At 44.8% G+C, this 20,913-nt stretch overlaps 2 protein-coding genes across 3 annotated transcripts; both read left to right on the forward strand.

Annotated features, from left to right (window-relative positions):
* Window positions 1-1,621: 1,621 nt before the first annotated feature.
* Window positions 1,622-5,121, forward strand: dmrt3a (doublesex and mab-3 related transcription factor 3a). The gene is given in 3 exon segments (XM_088995578.1): window positions 1,622-1,685; window positions 1,688-1,948; window positions 4,280-5,121. Coding segments are annotated over 3 exon segments (1,167 nt in total).
* Window positions 5,122-13,952: 8,831 nt separating this feature from the next.
* dmrt2a (doublesex and mab-3 related transcription factor 2a) lies at window positions 13,953-19,439 on the forward strand. 2 transcript variants are annotated; one of them, XM_088995580.1, is made up of 5 exons: window positions 13,953-14,003; window positions 14,039-14,171; window positions 15,266-15,632; window positions 16,818-16,914; window positions 17,893-19,439. In XM_088995580.1, exons 3-5 carry the CDS (start codon window positions 15,279-15,281, stop codon window positions 18,546-18,548), a joined length of 1,107 nt encoding a protein of 368 aa, XP_088851706.1. In that variant the 5' UTR covers window positions 13,953-14,003; window positions 14,039-14,171; window positions 15,266-15,278; the 3' UTR covers window positions 18,549-19,439. The 2 variants fall into 2 exon arrangements, with proteins under 2 accessions (XP_088851706.1, XP_088851705.1); XM_088995579.1 differs by lacking the exon at window positions 13,953-14,003 and having other exon boundaries at window positions 14,045-14,171.
* The last annotated feature ends 1,474 nt before the right edge of the window (window positions 19,440-20,913 follow it).

Here is a 20,913-nt window from a genome sequence, read left to right on the forward strand (position 1 = left end):
AGGTAACTAGCTAGGCAGTTCCTGAAGCGCAACAATCCCCCTCTCTCTCTCTCGGTCTGTGTTGACGCTAAACAAAAGTGGCTTTTTTAATAATAATCATAATAATACATTTCATTTACAAGCGCCTTTCAAAACTTTCAAGGACACGGGATATTTTCTTCTGCGGGTGAGCAGCGGCGCCCATTCACGCGCCAGCGTTTGCTCAACCCGGAAGTAGCAAATAGTGTGCAAAACTATAGAAAAAAACATGTTACAGTTTGTTTTTGAAAGTATTTTACGAACGGCCTGCTCTTTTATGGCGTGTGAGTACAGTTTATGCTGTAAAATAGTTGAAAAGTGCTTTTAAAAAGTTGTTTTCTAGACTTGGAACCAATTAAAAATTTCTACATTAATTATCATGGGAAGTGCTGATTCGGTTTTTGAACAAATCGGTTTTCAAACGAATTATGGCCCTTTTTCAAGGGGCAAATTTGCCATTTGGTAATCTACAAACTGCCAGACGACAAATGAGGGACGCCTTCCCAAATGGAGGCTCGGCCGTTGCTTTCTGGAGCCCCAAGCTCCATTGATTGAATCAGAATCAGAATCAGAATCAGACTCATCTTCACTTCACTTTGCTGCTGTGAAATGTAAATTTCTCCACTGTGAGACTAATAAAGGCATATCCAATCCAATCCAATCCAATCTTTATTGCCAAGTATGTAGAACACACAACGGATATGTTTGGCTATCTAGCTGGCTAGCTAGCTAGCTTTCTATCTATTTGAGTTACTTCCAGGTTGAGTGGACACTAGCGTGTGTGGCTGCCGCTGCTCACCCACAGAAAAACTGATCCCGTGACTAAAAAGTGACCTTTTGAGTTTTGAAAGGCGCTTAGAAATCAAATGGATTATTATTATTATTATTATTATTATTATTATTATTATTATTATTATTATTATCATCTGGCTATCGAGCTGTCTAGCTGGCTATATTAGTATATTAGTATATTTAGTAGCCAAAATGGAACTGTATAGTGCCACTTAGCAGTTTTTTTTTTTTTTTTTTTTTTTTGACAACGATACTAGTGCAGCGTGTTCTACCGGAAACAAATTCCTTGTGTGTTCTACATACTTGGCAATAAAGATGATTCTGATTCTGATTCTGATTCTGATTCTGATATATTGGCTATCTAGCTACCTATTAGCTATCAATCTGGCTAGCTATTAGCTATATATTAGCTAGCTTTCTATGTATTTGAGTTCCTTCCGGGTTGAGTGATCAGTGGTGCCTGTGTCTGCCCCTGCTCACCCACAGAAAAACGTATCCTGTGACCTTGAGAGAAATGAAATTTATTATTATTATTTATTGAGCAAATTATTGTGAAAAAAAGTCAATGGCCGTATGGCGCAAAATATCCCAAATGATGATCGGAGTGCACAGTGATTAATTAATCGGCGATTGGTCAAGTGTTTATTTTCCCGCCAGGCAAATGCGTCCGGGTGGGCGTGGCCTAGTCGACGCCCCGCCTCCCCCCCCCCCCCCGGCGCCTCCTGACGTCAGCCACCCGAGGTGGAGCTCGGCGGCTCCCTCGCTCCCTCCGCAAAGCGACGTGCGCGTCTTCCCGGTCGGAAGCGCGCGCATGGACGGCTACTGCCCCCCGTACCTGTACGCGGGCGCGCCGGCGCCGCGCGCGCCCCTCCAGCGGACCCCAAGTGCGCGCGCTGCCGCAACCACGGCGTCCTGTCGTGGCTCAAGGGCCACAAGCGCTACTGCCGCTTCAAGGACTGCGCGTGCGACAAGTGCGTCCTGATCGTGGAGCGCCAGCGCGTCATGGCCGCCCAGGTGGCGCTGCGGCGGCAGCAGGCCCACGAGGGCCTGGAGGCCCTGCTGCCGGAGGCCCCGGGGGCCGCACAGGGGACCCCCGCCGGCGGACGGAGGAGCGCGCGACGGGAGATGAGGGCGCCGGGTGAGCGACGGCCGAGTCCTGCATGAACGCTTTTCAAATCCAATGGATTAGGATGATGATGATGATGATTATTTGCATTATTTGTATTATTATTATTATTATTATTATTATTATTATTATTATTAGCATTATTAGCATTATTAGCATTATTAGTATTAGCATTATTATTATTAGCATTATTATTATGATGATGATGATTATTATTATTATTATTATTATTAGCATTATTAGCATTATTAGTATTAGCATTATTATTATTAGCATTATTATTATTATTATTATTATTATTATTACTATTATTATTAGCATTATTAGTATTAGCATTATTATTATTAGCATTATTATTATTATGATTAAATCCCGCCGCCGTTTGAAAATTCCTCCCGTTGATCCAAAATGACGCCATTTTTTCCAGGGGGGGGGGGCAAAAGCCGTCAAAAGATGTCTCTAAAAAAACGGCTGCGTGTGTGACATCATTCGTTTGACGTCATTTGACACACCGTCAAATTCAGTGTCAGATGTCACCCAAAAAAAAGCGAACAAAAATGCGATCCTTGAAGCCAACCCCCCACCAAAATAAAATAAAATACAATGCAATAATATAAAATAAAATAAAATACAATACAATACAATACAATACAATACAATACAATACAATACAATACAATACAATACAATAAAATAAAATAAAATAAAATACAATAAAATACAATACAATACAATACAAATCGCTCCAAGCCGAAAACAGAGTTGGGATGATTGACAGGTGACAACGAAAATCGCCGCCGTCGCCGTTTGAAATTCCTCCCGTCGATCCAAAATGACGCCAAAATTTTCCTATGAAAAAAAAAAACAACAAAAGCCGTCAAAAGACGTCTCCAAAAAACCATCCGTTCCACGTAAAACGGGACGCGAAGATTGTTCGACGGCTGAGATGAAATTCGCGTTTTGTTTTTTTTTTTTTTTTTTGCTGTAAAAAAGACGAACGGAAATTGATTGTCTCCAAATGTGTTGAATAATAATCATAATCATAATCATAATCATAATAATACATGTCATTTCTAAGCGCCTTTGAACGGTCGAAAAACGTTGCAATCCAAAAGGGAGGTTGAAGGCTGCGCGCTTGACGTCATTCGTTTGACGCCATTCTGACATAAACAGGTCCAAATCAACGTCAGATGTCACCAAAGACTTTTTCTGACAAGTTGACATGACAGATCTACATGTAATGATGAGACATTCAGGAATGCTGGGAAATTCCTTTCATCACTTTGCTGCTGTGAAATGTAAATTTCTCCACTGTGAGACTAATAAAGGCAAATCCAATCCAATCCAAATTGGCAAATCAGACTATTATTTGTTATTTAGGGTTTTTTTTTTCATTTACTTTATTTTACTTCCGGGTTGAGTGAACGCCGGCGCGTGTGGCTGCCGCTGCTCACCCACAGAAAAAAAATTCTCCCGTGACTGTAAAGTGATCTTGAGATCTTTTTGAAGGCGCTTAGAAATAAAATATTTTATTATTATTATTATTATAAAAATAAAAATCGTCAATACTTATCGATGCAAAATAATAATAATAATAATAATAATAATAATAATAATAATAATAATAATAATAATAATAATAATAATAATAAAACATTTCATTTTTAAGCGCCTTTTAAAACTATCAAGGACTTACAGTCACGAGATAAGAACTTTTTTTTATCGTGCGGGTGAGCAGCGGCAGCCATTCGACGCCAAAGTTCACTCTACCCGGAAGTAACACAGCAGCAGTTAGGAAAGAAGGGGAAAGGAAAGAAAGAAGTAGAAATAGAAAGGCAGCCACTCTCGCAGCGCCATCTTGAAGTAAAAAACAAAAACAAAAAAGACAAAAACCTAAATATAATATAATATAATATAATATAATATAATATAATATAATATAATATAATATAATATAATATAATATAATATAATATAATCCATTTAATTTCTCAGCGCCTTTCAAAACTCTCAAGGTCACTTTACAGTCACAGGAGAATTTTTTTTCTGTGGTTGAGTAGCGGCTGGCTATCTGTTAGCTAGCTGGCTAGCTTTCTATATGTATTTCAGTTACTTCCGGGTTCAGTGAACGCTGGCGCGTGTGGCTGCCGCTGCTTACCTGCAGAAAAAAATATCCAGTGACTGTAAAGTGTCCTTGGGACTTTTGAAAGGCGCTTAGAAATGAAATGGATTATTATTATTATTATTATTATTATTATTATTATTATTATTCCAAATCCAAACGTGTGCGCTCCATGCACCCGCCGCTCTTTTATTGTATGTATTTTTTATTTTTTGTTGCAGAGGATCCAGACGAGGCTAGCGGGGAGACGTCTGGGCCCGAGACCGGACGCGGCAGCCCCGAAGAGCGGTCGGGTTGCCCCGACGGTGCCGGCAGCTCCCCGGAAGGCTCCAAGGGCCACTCCCGCTGCACCCCGGAGCCTCCCGACGCTCGGCCGCCGGCCGAGGAGGCCCGAGCCCCCGCTAGCCTCCCCGGCGGCCCGAGAGCCGAGCGCCCCCCGCTGGAGGTCCTGAAGAGGATCTTCCCGGGCCACCGGGCGCCCGTCCTGGAGCTGATCCTGCGCGGCTGCGGGGGCGACCTGGTGGGGGCCATCGAGGCGCTGCTGTCCGGCCGCGGCCCGGAGGGAGTCTGGCGCCCGGACCCCCCGGGGCTTCCGCCTTTTGGCTCCGCCGCCGCCAAGTGGTCGGCGGGGTCGGCCTTCAGGGTGCCGGACTCGCTGCGCTTCTCGGCCGGGTCGCCCCCGCCGGGCGCCCCGGGGGTCCCCTTGCAGCAGCACCCGAGCTACCCGCCGGCGCTGGGCCCCCGGGGGCCGAGCGGCGCCCCGGTGCGTCCCGGCGAGGTGACGCTGTGGAACGCGGTGGCCCTGCAGCAGCAGTACCGGTTGCGCTCGGCCGCCGCCGTCGCCGCCGCGGCCGCCGCCGCCGCCCAGTACGCGTCGCCCTTCGGTCCGGTCGCCGCCCCCGGGGGGTCGGCCTTCCGGGGGGTGCCGCTCCTGGCCCGGCACCGCCCCAGGGTCACCGAGGAGAGCCGAGGGGCCGAGGGGGGCCCGTACTCGCCCGGCGACGACGACTACCAAGAACGCCCGGATTCGGCCGACTCGCGGATCTTGAACTCGTCCGGCTAGAAGGCCCACCTGGACCCGAGCCGCGTCCGGATGCGCGCGTTAAGGCCCCGCCCCCTTGTCAGCATGTCGTCGTCGTGATTGTGAGCATGCATGCGTTGTTGAGTGCGGCTAATAAACGCCACGCCGGGAATGGAACCTGCGTCACGTGTCGCATGAGTATATGGCGGGCGACCCCCCCCCCCCCCCCCCCCAGGCAACTCAAGGCAGCATCACAGCTCAACTTTCAACATTTCTATTGCTAACTATTAGCTATCTAGCTAGCTATCTATTAGTAATCTATTTGCTATCTATTAGCGATCTATTTGCTATTTATTAGTTATCCATTTGCTATCGAGCTATTTATTTGCTATCTCTTAGCTATCTATTTGCTATCTATTAGCTATTTAGCTAGCTATCTATTTGCTATCTATTAGCGATCTATTTGCTATTTATTAGTTATCCATTTGATATCGAGCTATTTATTTGCTATGTCTTAGTTATCTAGCTAGCTATCTATTTGCTATATATTAGCTATTTAGCTAGCTATCTATTTGCTATCTAGCTATCTATTTGCTATCTATTAGCGATCTATTTATTAGTTATCCATTTGCTATTGAGCTATTTATTTGCTATCTCTTGGCTATCTAGCTAGCTATCTATTTGCTATCTATTAGCTATCTATTAGCTATTTAGCGAGCTATCTATTTGCTATCTATTTGCTATCTAGCCAACTATTTGCTATCTATTAGCTATCTATTTGCTATCTATTAGCTATTTAGCTAGCTATCTATTTCAGAATCAGAATCAGAATCATCTTTATTGCCAAGTATGTAGAACACACAAGGAATTTGTTTCCGGTAATTTGCTATCTATTTGCTAGTCTAACTAGTTATCAATTTGCTAGCTAGTTATCTATTTGCTATCGACCTATCTATTTGCTATCTATTAGCTGTCTAGCTAGCTATCTATTCGTTATCTATTAACCAGCTAACTTGAGATCTTTTTGAGTTATTCTGGGTTGAGTGAACGCTGGCGCATGTGGCTGCCGCTGCTCACCCAGAGAAAAAACTTATCCTGTTACTGTAAAGTGACCTTGAGAGTTTTGATAGGCACTTATAAATTACTTGTATTATTATTATTATTATTTCAAATGGGCCCCAAAGGGGCAAGGGGGGGGCGTGGTGGAATCAAACATCAGCAAGTGTAATGACGTCGTTCACCACTAGCAGGCAGCCAATCGCGGATCTGAACTCATCGACCGGAAGTAAGTGAAGAGCACTATCTTACCAGAGAGCCGCTTCTTTTGGCTCGGCTCACGAAAATGATCCGGCTCTTTTGGCTCCCAATTTCCCAGTTTGTGTTTTTTTTTTTGTGGCGTAAATTAAATAACTACTAAAAATCATGTAAAATGATGTGAAAAACCAATTACTCGTGTAGAAAACACATTATATCAAATATTTTTATTGATATATATGGGCACAGAGTTAGTGGACGCTAACTTTGACTGTCCCTGTGGTTCCTCTGGTCTGATGATCAGCTGTCACTCATTTGCCTTTCATATTCATAATGCTATCAAATTAACGAGTAAAATTGATAATAATTGAATAATAACAACAGCATCATGTGATAACATTAAGCCACCTTTCTACCCTAACCCCTCATTGCTGCGTGTGTCTGTATTTGTCCCCTCCCTCCTCGGATATCGACCAATCACGTGCGGCTTTAACCAAAGACTGGGGGCGGGGATTAGAGGACAAAAAAAAGTCGGCTCCCGTTTCCGGCTCCTTGTTAGGAACAGCTCTCTTGGTTCATTTCATAGAGCCGGCTCGTTTGCGAACGACACATCACTAAAGAGCACCTTTTCAAAAACAAGCGGGTGTGAAACGGGTGTGAAGCAGGGACACCTGTCGACGTTCCGGCAAGAGTCGGGTGAGTGACCCAGCCTGGGAATGCGGGTGTTTTTCCCTCTCGATCAGGGGTGGGCAAACTTGACAGAGGGGCCGGGCCAGGAGCATTTGGAGGGAGTGTTTGGGCCGGAAATACGAAACCTAAAGCATTAAAGGACAACCGACGCCTCCGGACAAGTTATGTCCATAATTTATAAAATCACTTCAAATGACTTTGACTGAGCGTATTTTACAAAGATTTCACAGCATGTAGCTATAGTTTACGTTCTAAGACTTGCGCTGAATATTCACAAAGTCTTGTTTTCGAATTGATGACGATGCCTGACGTGACGTGACGTCTGGAACCCCCTGACCGAGAAAGCAAGACACAATGCATTTTGGGTATTGTTTGCTCTGAAAACTTGGTGTTGATCCGTGTTGATGGCGAAATTAGAAGGAAAACACATAAATAACGCCATGGTGAATCGTTGTGTGTTGCACCAAGACTACTACAGTAAAGTCTCGTTATATCGATATTCAAGGGAGTCGGAAAAAATATCGATATAACCGGGACTATCGATATATCCGACCCTGTTTGCATGTAATTTTCTCCGTGCGTGCATAGAAATAGTATCGATATAACCTGGACTATCGATATATCCGATATCGATATAACGGGACTTTACTGTATTTGATATTCGCTGACACAAATTCCCAGCTGACAAATCAGCCCATTTCCAACGGAGCTTGGGCGCCATCTTGTGCATTTTCTGGGACGCCACATTGCTGTCATTGACGGCTCGAATTGATATGGGAGGACTCCTTGAATCGATGGCAAACATGTATGCTTTCCTCTTCACAACTATTTGAATGATATTCGTAACAGGATGAGTCACAAGAAAGCATCTTTTCCCGATGTGAAGCCATTGTTTTGGCAAGACGTCTTGGCGTGACGTCACGAACAAGGGGGTGGGACCTTCTGATACTGACCATTTCCGGATTCATTTTGAAGTCATTTTTATTGGTGTTTTTCATTTAACTAAAAATATCAGCCTGCCTGATTTGGTTATTTTAGATGCTATAAAACGTTTTTCTGATGTCAGTGGGAAACAAAAACAAAAAATGGTGCCGGTTGTCCTTTAAATGTAGTGTGTACAAACTCACAGCACAGTAAGAACACTACAACCCAATTTATTAACTGTCTTTCAAATGTGAAAAATATCCCTGATCAGTTAATCAATTTGTCTCAAGGAATATGGCCTTTACATACTATTTTGCAGATACTTGGAGGAGGAAATGGAAATAGATTAAAATAACATATGCACTGTGATTTATCAAGATTGTTTTTAATAAGTTTTCATTGAAGGGGCAAAGTTAAAGAAATCAACATTTATTGAAAAATGGAATCACATTCAAAACATATTATTCCACAAGGAAATATTCAAGCTCAATAATACCTACTTGTGTTAAATTCCGCCAAATCATAGATGGTTTGTCCTGACCGCGCGCTCAACAAACTCTCGACTGACGCCCTCGCATTCACGCGCAAACAATACACGTGTACCGTCGCCGAGCACACAGACATAGGCTACCTGCAGTTGAAATTTGCATACTCGGCACAGCAGCCAATCAGAAGCCTGCTTCTTTCTTCCGGACTTTCGCAAGCGTTATAAAGTCGTGCAATTGCATGTCATTTTCCAAAATAGATGCACAGAACCTCAGACCAGAAGAAAGATTCAAAAGAAGCTAACAAGATATGTGACGCTACAAAACGAAAAAATTACATTAAACCGTGACTGTAAAGTGTACGTGAGACTTACGAAAGGGGCTTAGCGGCTCGAAGAAAGCAATGCAAACGTTGCATTGTGCACCGCAGTGACAATCGACTACTGCAGCAAAATCTACAGCCATGCACATTTACCGAAAATTAAGCAAGGTAGCATTTGTAGTAGGTGCATTCTTGATTAAAAAAAAAAACTTTATACTTTGTTACAATGTTTTTTTAATGTCATTAGTTGTCTCATTGTGCTCCAAGTTGTGAAAGATGGGGCAGGCAACTTTTCAGTTATCTGCCCTGTTGTCCGCTAACTTTTTGTCATGAGTTTCAGGCACTGTTTTTACTATAATTTGGGCGGGTTCGGCGGGCCGGATTAAAAAGCCTAATGGGCCGTATGTGGCCCGCGGGCCGTAGTTTGCCCATGTCTGATATAGATCCACATCCTCTTCTTCTTGTCACACGCAATCACGCAGGCGACTTTATTTTCTCCTGAAATAAATGTCGATCTGGCTGCAAAGTGCACAAAAATACTCTTCAGTCAAAAAGGAAAAGAAGAAGATTTACCTAGCTATCCAGCTATCTTCTCGCTAGCTATCTAGCTACCTAGCTATTTGCTATCTAGCGCCCTGGCTGGCTATCTAGTGAGGTATGTATTAGCTATCTAGCTATCAGCTTTCTATCTATTTGAGTTACTTCCAGATTGAGTGACTATTAGCTAACTTTTAGCTAGCTAGCTAGCTTTCTATCTGAGTTACTTCCGGGTTGAGTGATTATCAGCTAACTCTTAGCTAACTAGCTAGCTTTCTCTCTGAGTTACTTCCGGGTTGAGTGATTATTAGCTAACTCTAAGATAGCTAGCTTTCTATCTATTTCAGTTACTTCCGGGTTGAGTGAACGCTGGCGCGTGTGGCTGCCGCTGCTCACCCACAGAAAAACTTCTCCTGTGACTGTAAAGTGACCTTGAGAGTTTTGAAAGGCGCTGATGAATGACATTGAATATTATTATTATTATTATTATTATTATTATTATTATTCCCAAACACGAGGAGGGGTCAGAATCAAACGCCATTGACGTCACCCGCTGGGCCGACCGGAAGTCCCCCGAAGCTGGAAGAAGCTCAACAAGTGGAGCGACGGCGCCATCTGGCGGTCAAGTGTTGACTCTGCACGCGTCCAATGCGCGCCACGCCCCCAATTGGTCGCCTCGGAACGACATCTAGCGGGCTCAGCTGAGCACTGCACCCAGATGGGGGTTGAGGGGTGGGGGTGAGAGGTCACGTTTGTCCCACGTCTCCCCCCCCCCACCCCAAAACTTTCGCTTTTCGACCTTTGCAGCCTTTTTTCCCTCGTTTGGCGACCGATGACGCCCCCTGGGGGCCAACTGGGGGCCAACTGGGGTGTGTTAGGGTGGCTTGCTCAAGGACACGCTGAGCGTGTTTTTGACGTCTGGGAATGCACACATTTTCTTTTTCAACCCATCGCGGGAGATCCTAGCTTAGTGCTAACAAACAACGCTATACGTGATTATCGATACATAGTTCAAAATGATGTTTTATGGGGACCTGGGAACAAATTATTCTCATTTTAATGGTTTCCTATGGAGAATTAATGTTTGGAATACACACTTTTCGCCTGACACACTCTGTCTTGGAACCAATTAAGTTCGTAAGCCAAGTATCACTGTATTAAATTTAGAATAATAATAATAATAATAATAATAATAATATTTGATTTTTATGTACCTTTCAAAACTCTCAAGGTCACTTTACAGTCACAGGATAAGTTTTTCTGTGGGTGAGCAGTGGCAGCCACACACACCTGCGTTCACTCAACCCGGAAGTAAATAGAAAGCTAGCTAAGCAGCTAATAGATAGTGAAGTGATCAAAGTTAAAAAAAAACGTCAGCTAGCCAGCCGGATAAATAGCTAATAATAAGGCAGCTAGCTAGTTAGATATCTAATAGATAGCTAATAGATAGCCAGTTAACTAGCTAGCTAGCTAGCTAGTTAGATAATAGATAGCTAATAGATAGCTAACCAGCCAGTAGATAGCTAATAGATAGCTCGCTAGATAGCTAGCCAACTAGATAGTTATACAGCTAATAGCTAGCTAGCAAGCTAGATAGTCAGTTAGCTAATACACTGAGTAGCTAGCTAGCTAATAGATAGCCAGCCACACTTGATCCTCCCTCCCGAAAACTGATTTGAAATCAGTTCCACTGGTCTTCAAAAACAAGGCGACGGACGGAATGAGAAGCCCCCGAGAAGCCCCCCCCCCCGACGACCCCAAGATGAAGAAGTCAACATTTTGGGGGTGGGGGGGGGGACCTCAAAAAGGCATCCGGGCTCAGTTTTTATGGGGTCCCCGATTCCCACATTGCGATCTGGGCCTGCCTGCAGCTGGAAAAGGCGTGGCGGGGGCCTCCACGTTGGTAGCAGGTTCCCCCATAAAAAGGCTCCAAACTCGCCTTTACCCTCAACGGGGGGAGGGAGCTATCTACCCAGCTATCTATTAGCTATCTAGCTAGCTATATATCTAGCTATCTATTTGCTATATATCTAGGTATATATTTGCTATTGAGCTATTTATTTGCTATCTACAGTAAAGTCTGGTTATATCGATATCGGATATATCGATAGTCCCGGTTACATCGATATTTTTTTCCGACTCCCTTGAATATCGATATAACGAGACTTTACTGTATTTGCTATCTAGCTATCTATTTGCTATATATTAGCTATCTGGCTATCTATTTGCTATCTTTTAGCAATCTAGCTAGCTATCTATTTGCTATCTAGCTATCTATTAGCTATCTATTTGCTATCTATTAGCTATTTAGCTAGATATCTATTAGCTATCTAGATAGCTATCCATTTGCTATCTAGCTATCTAGGTGCTATCTATTAGCCATCTCTTTTCTAACTATTAGCTATCTAGCTAGCTAGCTATTTGCTATCTATTAGCTATCTGGCTATCTATTTGCTGTCTTTTAGCTATCTAGCTATCTATCTATTTGCTATCTAGCTATCTACTTGCTATCTATTAGCTATCTAGCTAGCTATCTATTTGATATCTAGATAACTATTTGCTATCTATTAGCTATCTATTTGCTATCTATTAGCTATTTAGCTAGATAGCTATTAGCTATCTAGCTAGCTATCCATTTGCTATCTAGCTATCTAGGTGCTATCTATTAGCCATCTCTTTTCTAACTATTAGCTATCTAGCTAGCTATCTATTTGCTATCTATTAGCTATTTAGCTAGCTAATTCTTAAAAAGCCTGGATCTGATCCCAATGACTTAATAATAATAATAATAATAATAATAATACCGTCCATTTTAAGAATCTTTCAAAGCTCTCAAGGACACTTTACAGTCACAGACTCGCATAGGTACGATCATAAATAAAATACAATGACAAATAGAATGCAATTAATAAAATACAATTATCAATAGAAACAAGAGAGCGAGAGAGAGCTACACAGTCTGTGACTGTAAAGTATACCCGAGAGCTTTGAAAGGCGCTTAAAATGAAATGTATTATTATGATTATGATTATGATTAAGACTGATACAGACCTTCAAGGTGCACAGGTTGTCCCCCGTCTTCCTTTGTCCTTTCCCCAAAAGGGTGACGGGAATTCCTTGCAGGTCTCCTCCCCGGGGGGTCGAGGGGTTGGGGGTGCCCCTTAATGATCCACAGAGAACGCGTTCCACCTGGAGAGGCCGCCGACCGGCGCATTCCTCCGACCCGATCGGGGGCCCCGACCCGCCGGATCAAAGCATTCCTGGCCGGGAAACGGCGGCCTGGGGGGGCCACTCGCAACCCCTCGTCGTAAATTAAGAGACCAAGTGGAGAGTCCAGCTGCACCTGCGGGTCTTCGCCCCCCCCAAGAACCCCCAAGAACCCCCTCCTTCATCCACACATGGAGGAAACGTTAAGGTCCGGGAGAACCGCAAGCAGGCGCCACGCGAGCGTTTCTTCGCGGTGCGGGCGGGCGGACGGCGACGGAACAAAATGGCCGCCGCGCCAAAGACGGCGAGAAAACACGAGCCGGGTGCCCAAAACAACAACAACAACAAGGCGTCGACTCAAACACACCCAAGTGAAAGAAACGGCAAAACAGCTAACGCGCTACATGTTAGCATGACGTGTTGAAGACTTTTTTTTTTGTCAAATGCAAAAATGACGGAAAGTGTCCAGAAACGACTTGAAATTGAACGCGGAAGTGGCCAGTTTCAGAAGGTCCCGCCCCCTTGTTCGTGATGTCACGCCAAGACGTCTTGCCCTGCTCTCGAATCAAAACAATGGCTTGAGAATATGATTCAAAAAGCTCTGAAGAGGAAAGCATAAATGTTTGACATCGATGAAAGGAGTCCTCCCGTATCAATTGGAGCCGTCAATGACGGCGAGGTAGCGCCCGCACCTGCGCAGGTGTTGGTGGTTCCAATCGGTGGCAGTTCAAAGGACTCCCGGCGCGACCATTCATTGCATTGCATGGTCACCCCGCCAGCTTTGTTTCATCTCGGCAGATTTTTACTGGTGGTTTTCTTTGATACTTTGTACTTTTCTGTTGGGATGACTTTGATGTTTTTGTTCCCGCTGACTTTATTTGACTACAATTTGTCCAATCCAACCCGCTGCTGCCTCCCGCCCGCCCGCCTGCTTTTTTTTTTTAGGATCTGCCACCGTCACCGCCTTGCAAACCGTGACAGTGGGCCAATCGGGCCACAGGCACGTTTCATAACGCCTTCAGTCCTGAAAATATTTTAACAAAATTCAACTCGTAAAAAAAACCTTTATTGACAAAAAAACCGTCAAAATCCAATTTGATTCCATTTTTCTTGCGTTGAGGCAGCAGCCGGCGAGGGCCGAGTGGGCGTGTCATAACCAAACGCCATATTGGGCCGGGTGCGTCTCTCCTGCCTAACCGGAAGAGGCTTCGTATACACGTCGCTATCGTTCTCGGGCTGACGATTGGCTCGATAGACTTGAACCAACAACGCGAGGATCGTTTCGATCGTCGCGCCAACTTTAGTCGAGTTTGACCAACCCGGAAGCTAAGCGCCTCCCCGTTGGAGGCATTCTTCCTCGTGGCCTCGGAAGGCGGCCAATAGACGCGATGGGGGCGTGGCTTCGGGAGAGGCGTTGCTAGGAGTCCGCTCGGCTCGGCTCGGCTGCGGCCAATTTGGCTCCGGCGCCCGACGAAGGCCGACCAACCGACCGACGGAAGAAAGAACGCAAGGACGCAAGAACGCAAGAACGCAAGAACGCCGCAAGAACGCAAGAACGCAAGAACGCAAGAACGCCCGCTCCTTCCGCTCCTTCCGCTCCTTCCGCGTCACTTTGCAGCTCATTGGGCGCTCACAACTTTCCAGCGGCAGACTGGAGGACCTTTGCGGACGAGGTAAACCATTTTTAATCATTCTGTGTGTCCGAAAAGCCGCCGAACTTGCCCTCTTCTCGTTTGCTTTTGACGAAGTGCAATGCGGATTTTCAGCTTTGTGGACTTGAACGATCTCCTAATTTGATATTATTGATTGATTGGCATTCTGTGCCTTCGAATGGCATACTTTTAACGAACGGCTTCGTTTTGGGGTCATTCGTGTACTATGCAGCACCATTCATTGATTCTTTTTTTGGAAGCGTAGTCCTTTCATTGTGACGTCATTTGAAATTAAATGTATTATTATGATTATTGCACAGAAATGAACGATGACCTTTTGCATATTGCGTCAACATGGCAGAGAGGGACAGGGTTATTTGTTATTTGTTTGTTTGCGTGAGGAGGGGGCGGGGGGGGGTGAACCCGAATGGGGCAACATAGCGAGCTTTGGGGTAACCCGGATGCAATTGGGCCGTTTGAAAAGGGGGACAAAAATGCGCCTTCAGACGCAAGAAACGGGACGGACATTTCAACTTGCAATGGAAACACGGCGACTACTTTGCACTCGGAACCTACAAAAATATACAATCAGAAGAAGAATCATACACATCATAAATAATAATAATATTATTAATAATAATAATAATTATTATTAATAATAATATACATAATAAATAAATAAATAAAATATACATAAAAATATAACTAAATAAATACATAAATAAATAACAGAAAAACTGACCCAGTGACTGTAAAGTGACCTTGAGAGTTTTGAAAGGCACTTATAAATGAAATTTATTATTATTATTATTATTATTATTATTATTATTATTATTATTATTATTATTATTATTATTATTAAAAGTCTCAAGGTCACTTTACAGTCGCAGGATCAGTTTTTCTGTGAGTGAGCAGCGGGAGCCACACGCGCCAGCGTTCATTCAACCCGGAAGTAAGGCACACATAATATCATAATAATCATCTTAATCAGATATTCTGACGTTGATACATTTTTGTTCAATAATAATAATAATAATAATAATAATACTAATAATCTATTTGATTTCTAAGCGCCTTTCAAAAGTGTCAAGGTGACTTTTGTTTGTCCCGTCAAGGGCACTCGCCGACATGACGGAGGGTTGCGAGTTCGAGATCGACGTGGAGAGCGTGGAAACGGAGGCCGACGAGCGAGCGGAGGAAGAGGACGACGACGAAGACGAGGAAGACGCCGCCGCCGCCGCCGTCGCCGCCGCCCGTCCGGGCCTCCCCGCCGCCGGAGGCCCCGGCGAGCAGCAGCGGCGCAAACTGAGCCGCACGCCCAAGTGCGCGCGCTGCCGCAACCACGGCGTGGTGTCGTGCCTCAAGGGCCACAAGCGCTTCTGCCGCTGGAGGGACTGCCGATGCGCCAACTGTCTGCTGGTGATCGAGAGGCAGCGCGTCATGGCCGCCCAGGTGGCGCTCAGGCGACAGCAGGCCACCGAGGTGAGCGCCGGAGCCGAGACGAGCCGAGTTCGGCCGAGTTCAGCCGAGTTCGGCCGAACGCGGCCGATCGCGCTCCATTTCATGTCTGCCGTTCATTTGACTTCCTATAATAGCAAGAATGCGTTTCATTTCGAGGCGCCTTTCAAAACTCTTGAAAGGACGCTTTACAGTCACGGGATTGTTTTTTTTTTGTGCGGGTGAGCAGCGGCAGCCATTCGAGCAAGCCAGCGTTCGCGTTTTCTCTTCTTCCAAATCGTCGACGCAAAAGACGCGATTTTGGTGTTCGTTTTGGCAGATTGTCCTCCCAAAACGACTTTCCTCTCATCTTTGGCTAGTAGCCGTCCTTCGAAATGATGACAAATTCCCTCTCAAAGTTGAAGTACGCACGACATTATTTGTGCGTTGTCACATTGTTTATAATGTCATTTTTTGTTTGTTTTTTTGCTTTACTTCAAGATGGCGACGCGACAGTGGCTGCTTTGCCAGCAGCTCCTGGATTTTGTTTTTCTACTTTTTTCTTTCCTTTCATCAATTGTGTTACGTCCGGGTAAAGTGAACGCTGGCACGGGTGGCTGCCACTGCTCACCCGCAGAAAAAAATAAAGTAAAGTGTCCTTGAGAGTTTTGAAAGGCGCTTAGAAATTAAATGTATTATTATTATTACTATTATTATTATTATTATTATTATTATTATGACTACATTTTTTTTGCTTTTACCGCCGTGAGCCATTTCATTTTCTTTTCCCTATTTTTTCTTTTCTTTTATTTTTTTGCTGTTAAAGATCCGGCTCTTTTGGCTCCCAAATGGCTCCTCAGTTGTTTTTTTTTTTGGTTGCTTAAATTAATTAACTACAAAAACTCATGTCAAATAATGTGAAAAAACGAATTACTCATGTAAAAAAAATACACTATATCAAATATTTTTTTATTGATATGGCTTTATTTATATGTGTACAGGAGTGTTGGGAATTCCAACTTCTTTCAGAGAGCCGGTCGTTTTGGCTCGGCTCACTAAAAAGATCCGGCTCTTTTAGCTCCCAAATGGCTCCTCAGTTTTTTTTTTTATTGCTTAAAATAATGAACTACCAACGACGGCATTTTATTGACCATTTTATGACCTCGTGTTCTTTTTTGTGTCTTCTTTTTTCTTTCTTTCTTTCTTTCTTTCTTTCTTGACGTCTCGCAGGACAAAAAAGGGAAAGAAGTTGTGGCCAGCGAGAGGAGGCCCGTCTATCACAGACACGTCCGTCCGTCAAGTCTGCTGGCCAAAAGCATCCTGGAAGGTAAACATGAAAATGTATTAAAAATTGACACAATAATCAACAAGATGCTCACTGGTGACAAAGTAGCTGGCTACCTAGCTTGCTATTTGCTATCTAGCTATCTGGCTAGCTAGCTAGATATTTGCTATCTATCTAGCTGGCTAGCTATTAGCTACATATTAGCTAGCTTTCTATCTATGTTACTTCCGGGTTGAGTGAACGTTGGTGCGTGTGGCTGCCACTGCTCACCCGCAGAAAAAAATATCCTGTGACTGTAAAGTGTCCTTGAGAGTTTTGAAAGGTGCTAAGAAATGAAATGGATTATTATTATTATTATTATTATCTAGATAGCTAGCTAGAAGCTATCTCTTAGCTACTGACTGGCTGGCTAGCCATCAAGCTACCTACCTAGCTACCTACCTAGCTATCTATTTGCTATATGTTAGCTATCTATTAGTTATCTATCAGTGGTTTAGCAGGTTGGCTAGCTATTTCGCTAGCTATTAGCTGTCTACTAGCTAGTTAGCTTTCTATCTATTTGAGTTACTTCCTGATTGAGTGAACGCTGCCACTGCTCACCCACAGAAAAAGGTGTCCTGTGACGGTAAAGTGACCTTGAGAGTTTTGAAAGGCGCTTAGAAGTGAAATGGATTATTATTATAAAAGTTCATCTGCCAAACATTTATTTCCCATAAGAAACCATTAAAATGAGAATAATCCGTTCCCAGGTCCCCATCAAACGTCATTTCCTACTAAATAAGCCTTAGAACTTGGTCGAGATTACACAGACACAAAACAGACCTTATTATTATTATTAATATTATTATTATTATGTTATTAATCAAATTATTATTATTATTATTATTATTATGAAAGGGGAAGGCGGCTTTTGAACTGTCGCCTGAAAATGACATCACAGCGGCAAGCCGAGCGGCCATTTTGGGTGTTGTCGCTGCCGCCTAGCTCTTTTGAAATGTTCCGTTTCCTGTTTGCGGGCAGGTTTCCGGCCGCTGTCGTCGGAGCCTTTCCTGGCCCCGCCCCCGCCGCTGAGCGAGCGCATGCGCAAGAGGCGGGCCTTCGCCGACAAGGAGCTGGAGAGCATCATGCTGGAGCGCGAGCGTCTGGAGAGCGGCCGGGCGTCGCCGCCGTTGGCCGGGCGCCGCGTCCTCGACTACGGCGCCTACGCCGCGGCGTACCCGCCCGCCGCCGCCGACCTGTGCCCCACCTACTCGGACGCGGCGGCGGCGGCGTTCCCCGCCACCCTGGACGCCGCCTACCGGCGCTACCCGCGGGGGGGCTTCGTGTTGTGGCCCAGCGCCGACGCCCTCTTCTACCGCCGCTGCCTCTTCGACGCGGCGGGGGGCGACAACGGCGAGCCTGCGACGGCGGCGTGGGGCCTCAAGACGGGCCCGACCCCGCCCCCCGACTCGAACTCCGCTTTCTACCCGGCCAAAGGGCGCTCGCTCCACGTCCATCGCCCGCGGGGGGGCCACAAGGGCGGCGGGGGCCGGGCGACCCCCGACCCCTCCCGCCGGGACGGCAAAACGGACTTTCCGGTGGAGCCGGGAGGGACCAAGATGGCCGCCGGCGAGTCCCTGTCCTTCTCCGTGGAGGCCATTTTGAACAGACCCGCCGTGAGTCGAGCGTTTCATTGAAGTGGACGTGGCGTGGAAGCCACGATTTGGCCCAACGAAGGACATCTTCCAACGGCTCGCCTCGTGGGCCAAATTCCAACCTTTTGCCTAACCCAACATCGCCACAAATACAGTGAAAGCTCGCTTTACGAACCCCTTCGCTTACGAACGATAAATTGATGAAGATTTTACCTTGGCATACAAACTATTTTTCGGGATACACACGGAGCTGCCACAATGAGTGATGTGTCGTTCGCCAACGAGCCCGTTCTAAAAGAAAATGGCAGCCAACTTGTTTTGATTCTCTATTCCCCGCCCCCAGTCATTGGTTAAAGCCACGTGATTGGTCAAAAACGTAGCAGCACAAGCCATTTCTACACTTGATGCATAAAGCTATCGACCCAGCTAAACAGAACACACTTGATGAGGAACAAGGTAAAACGATGGCAGAGAAAGCACCTACAATGGATCATTCCTCAAGATGGTGAAAGAAGAAGGCTACGTTCCTCATCAAGTGTTTCATGCTGATGAAAGCGGACACTCCATTTTGTGTAGTGTTAAGGCTTATTTAGTCGAAAATGATGTTTTATGGGGACCCGAGAACGGATTATTCTCATTTTAATGGTTTCCTATGGGAAACTATGTTTTGGGATACACACCTTTCACCTTACACACTGTCTGGGAACCGATTAAGTTTGTAAGCCTAGGTATCACTGTACTAACATTTTTTTTCATCTAATGAAGCAAAAAATCCCATCCTCGTTTTCTCTCTATTGGCGACAAAGCAGACAAAAAGACGGCAAACAGAAACATTTAGCGTTTTCCCCACAAACTGCACCTCACCAAATATCACCCCTCTGGAATATTAAAATAAAAACCTCCAATAAATAAATGGATGGATGGACCGATGAATGATGGTGTGGTTCTGATATGGTTTCGCCGAGGGTGGTAAAATTGCGGTTCGGGGGCCACAAATGCTTCGGTCCAATCGTATCCGCGACTTTTATGCTTTGAGGCGTTCAAGGTCACACAAAAAAAAACAACAACAAAAAAAACAATCCCTTTGCACCCGTCAATTTTGTTTTCAATGAGCGCCATCTGTCACCTTGATGATGGGGGCGGGGGGCATTCGGGAGAAACGCCGTCTGACCTCTTGACCTCTTGACCTTGTAGTGATGGAAATTGCGGCTCTTTTTGGAGAGCCGCTTCTTTTGGCTCGGCTCACTAAAAACATTCGGCTCTTTTGGCTCCCACTGGCTCCTCAGTTTGTTTGTTGCTTAAATTAACGACCAAAAATCATGTAAAAACAAATTACTCATGTAAAAAAAATACAATATATCAAATATTTGTTATTTATATGGCTCGATTTATATGTGTGCACATAGTAGTGATGGGAATTTTGGCTCCTTTCAGAGAGCCGGTTCTTTTAGCTCGGCCCACTAAAAAGATCTGGCTCTTTTGGCTCCCAAATAGCGCCTCAGTTTTTTGTTAAATTAATTAACTACCAAAAATCATGTACAATTATGTGAAAAACGAATTACTAATTTAAAAAAAAAATACACTATATCAAATAATTTTATTTATATGGCTTGATTTATGTGTGGACAGTAGTGATGGGAATTCTGGCTCTTTTTAGAGAGCCGTTTTTTTTTGGCTGGGTTCACAAAAAAAATTCGGCTCTTTTGGCTCCCAAATGGCTCCTCAGTTTTTTGTTGCTTAAAATAATGAATTACCCCAAAAAATCATGTCAAACTACAGTAAAGTCCCGTTATATCGATATCGGATATATCGATAGTATCGACTGGCTGTTTCGATATCTATCTATTAGCAGTGTATTGGTTAGCTAGCTAGCTTTCTATCTATTTGAGTTATTTCCGGGTTGAGTGAACGCTGGCGCGTGTGGCTGCCCAAAAGGCGTCGGCTGCAATTCGCCACCCCCTCCCCCCTTCCCTGTTTTTGTTGTTGTGTCAACACGGGCCCGCAAAGCTAGCGCGACACGCATTAAACGGCCGCTGATAACGATCTGCTGAAGCGTTTGGAAGCCCGTCGTGGGAAGGAGAAATGAGGGGGGGGGGGAGTGAACGCATCAGCAAAAGAGCGAGGGATTGCTGACGGAACAGCCGTTCCTCACACCCTCCCTCGCTTTGTGTTTGTGTGCACACACTTGACATTTACAACACGCTTTTGGGCTGAACCCAAAACACACACACACAAAGAGGCACATGGTCGGAAATTTCAGGTTTGGTGCCTCCCGTCTAGCAAAGCAAAGAAGGTCAAAGGTCACCAGCGCCACGCAAGCGTTCACTCAATCGGGAATAACTCAAATAGATCAAATTAGTTAGCGAGCGATTAGATACCTAATAGTTAGCTAGCTAGCGAGTTAGAC

The sequence above is a fragment of the Hippocampus bargibanti genome, linkage group LG04 (genome assembly GCF_051943395.1).
Source record: "Hippocampus bargibanti isolate YZ-2025 linkage group LG04, ASM5194339v1, whole genome shotgun sequence".
Taxonomy (NCBI): Eukaryota; Metazoa; Chordata; class Actinopteri; order Syngnathiformes; family Syngnathidae; genus Hippocampus; species Hippocampus bargibanti.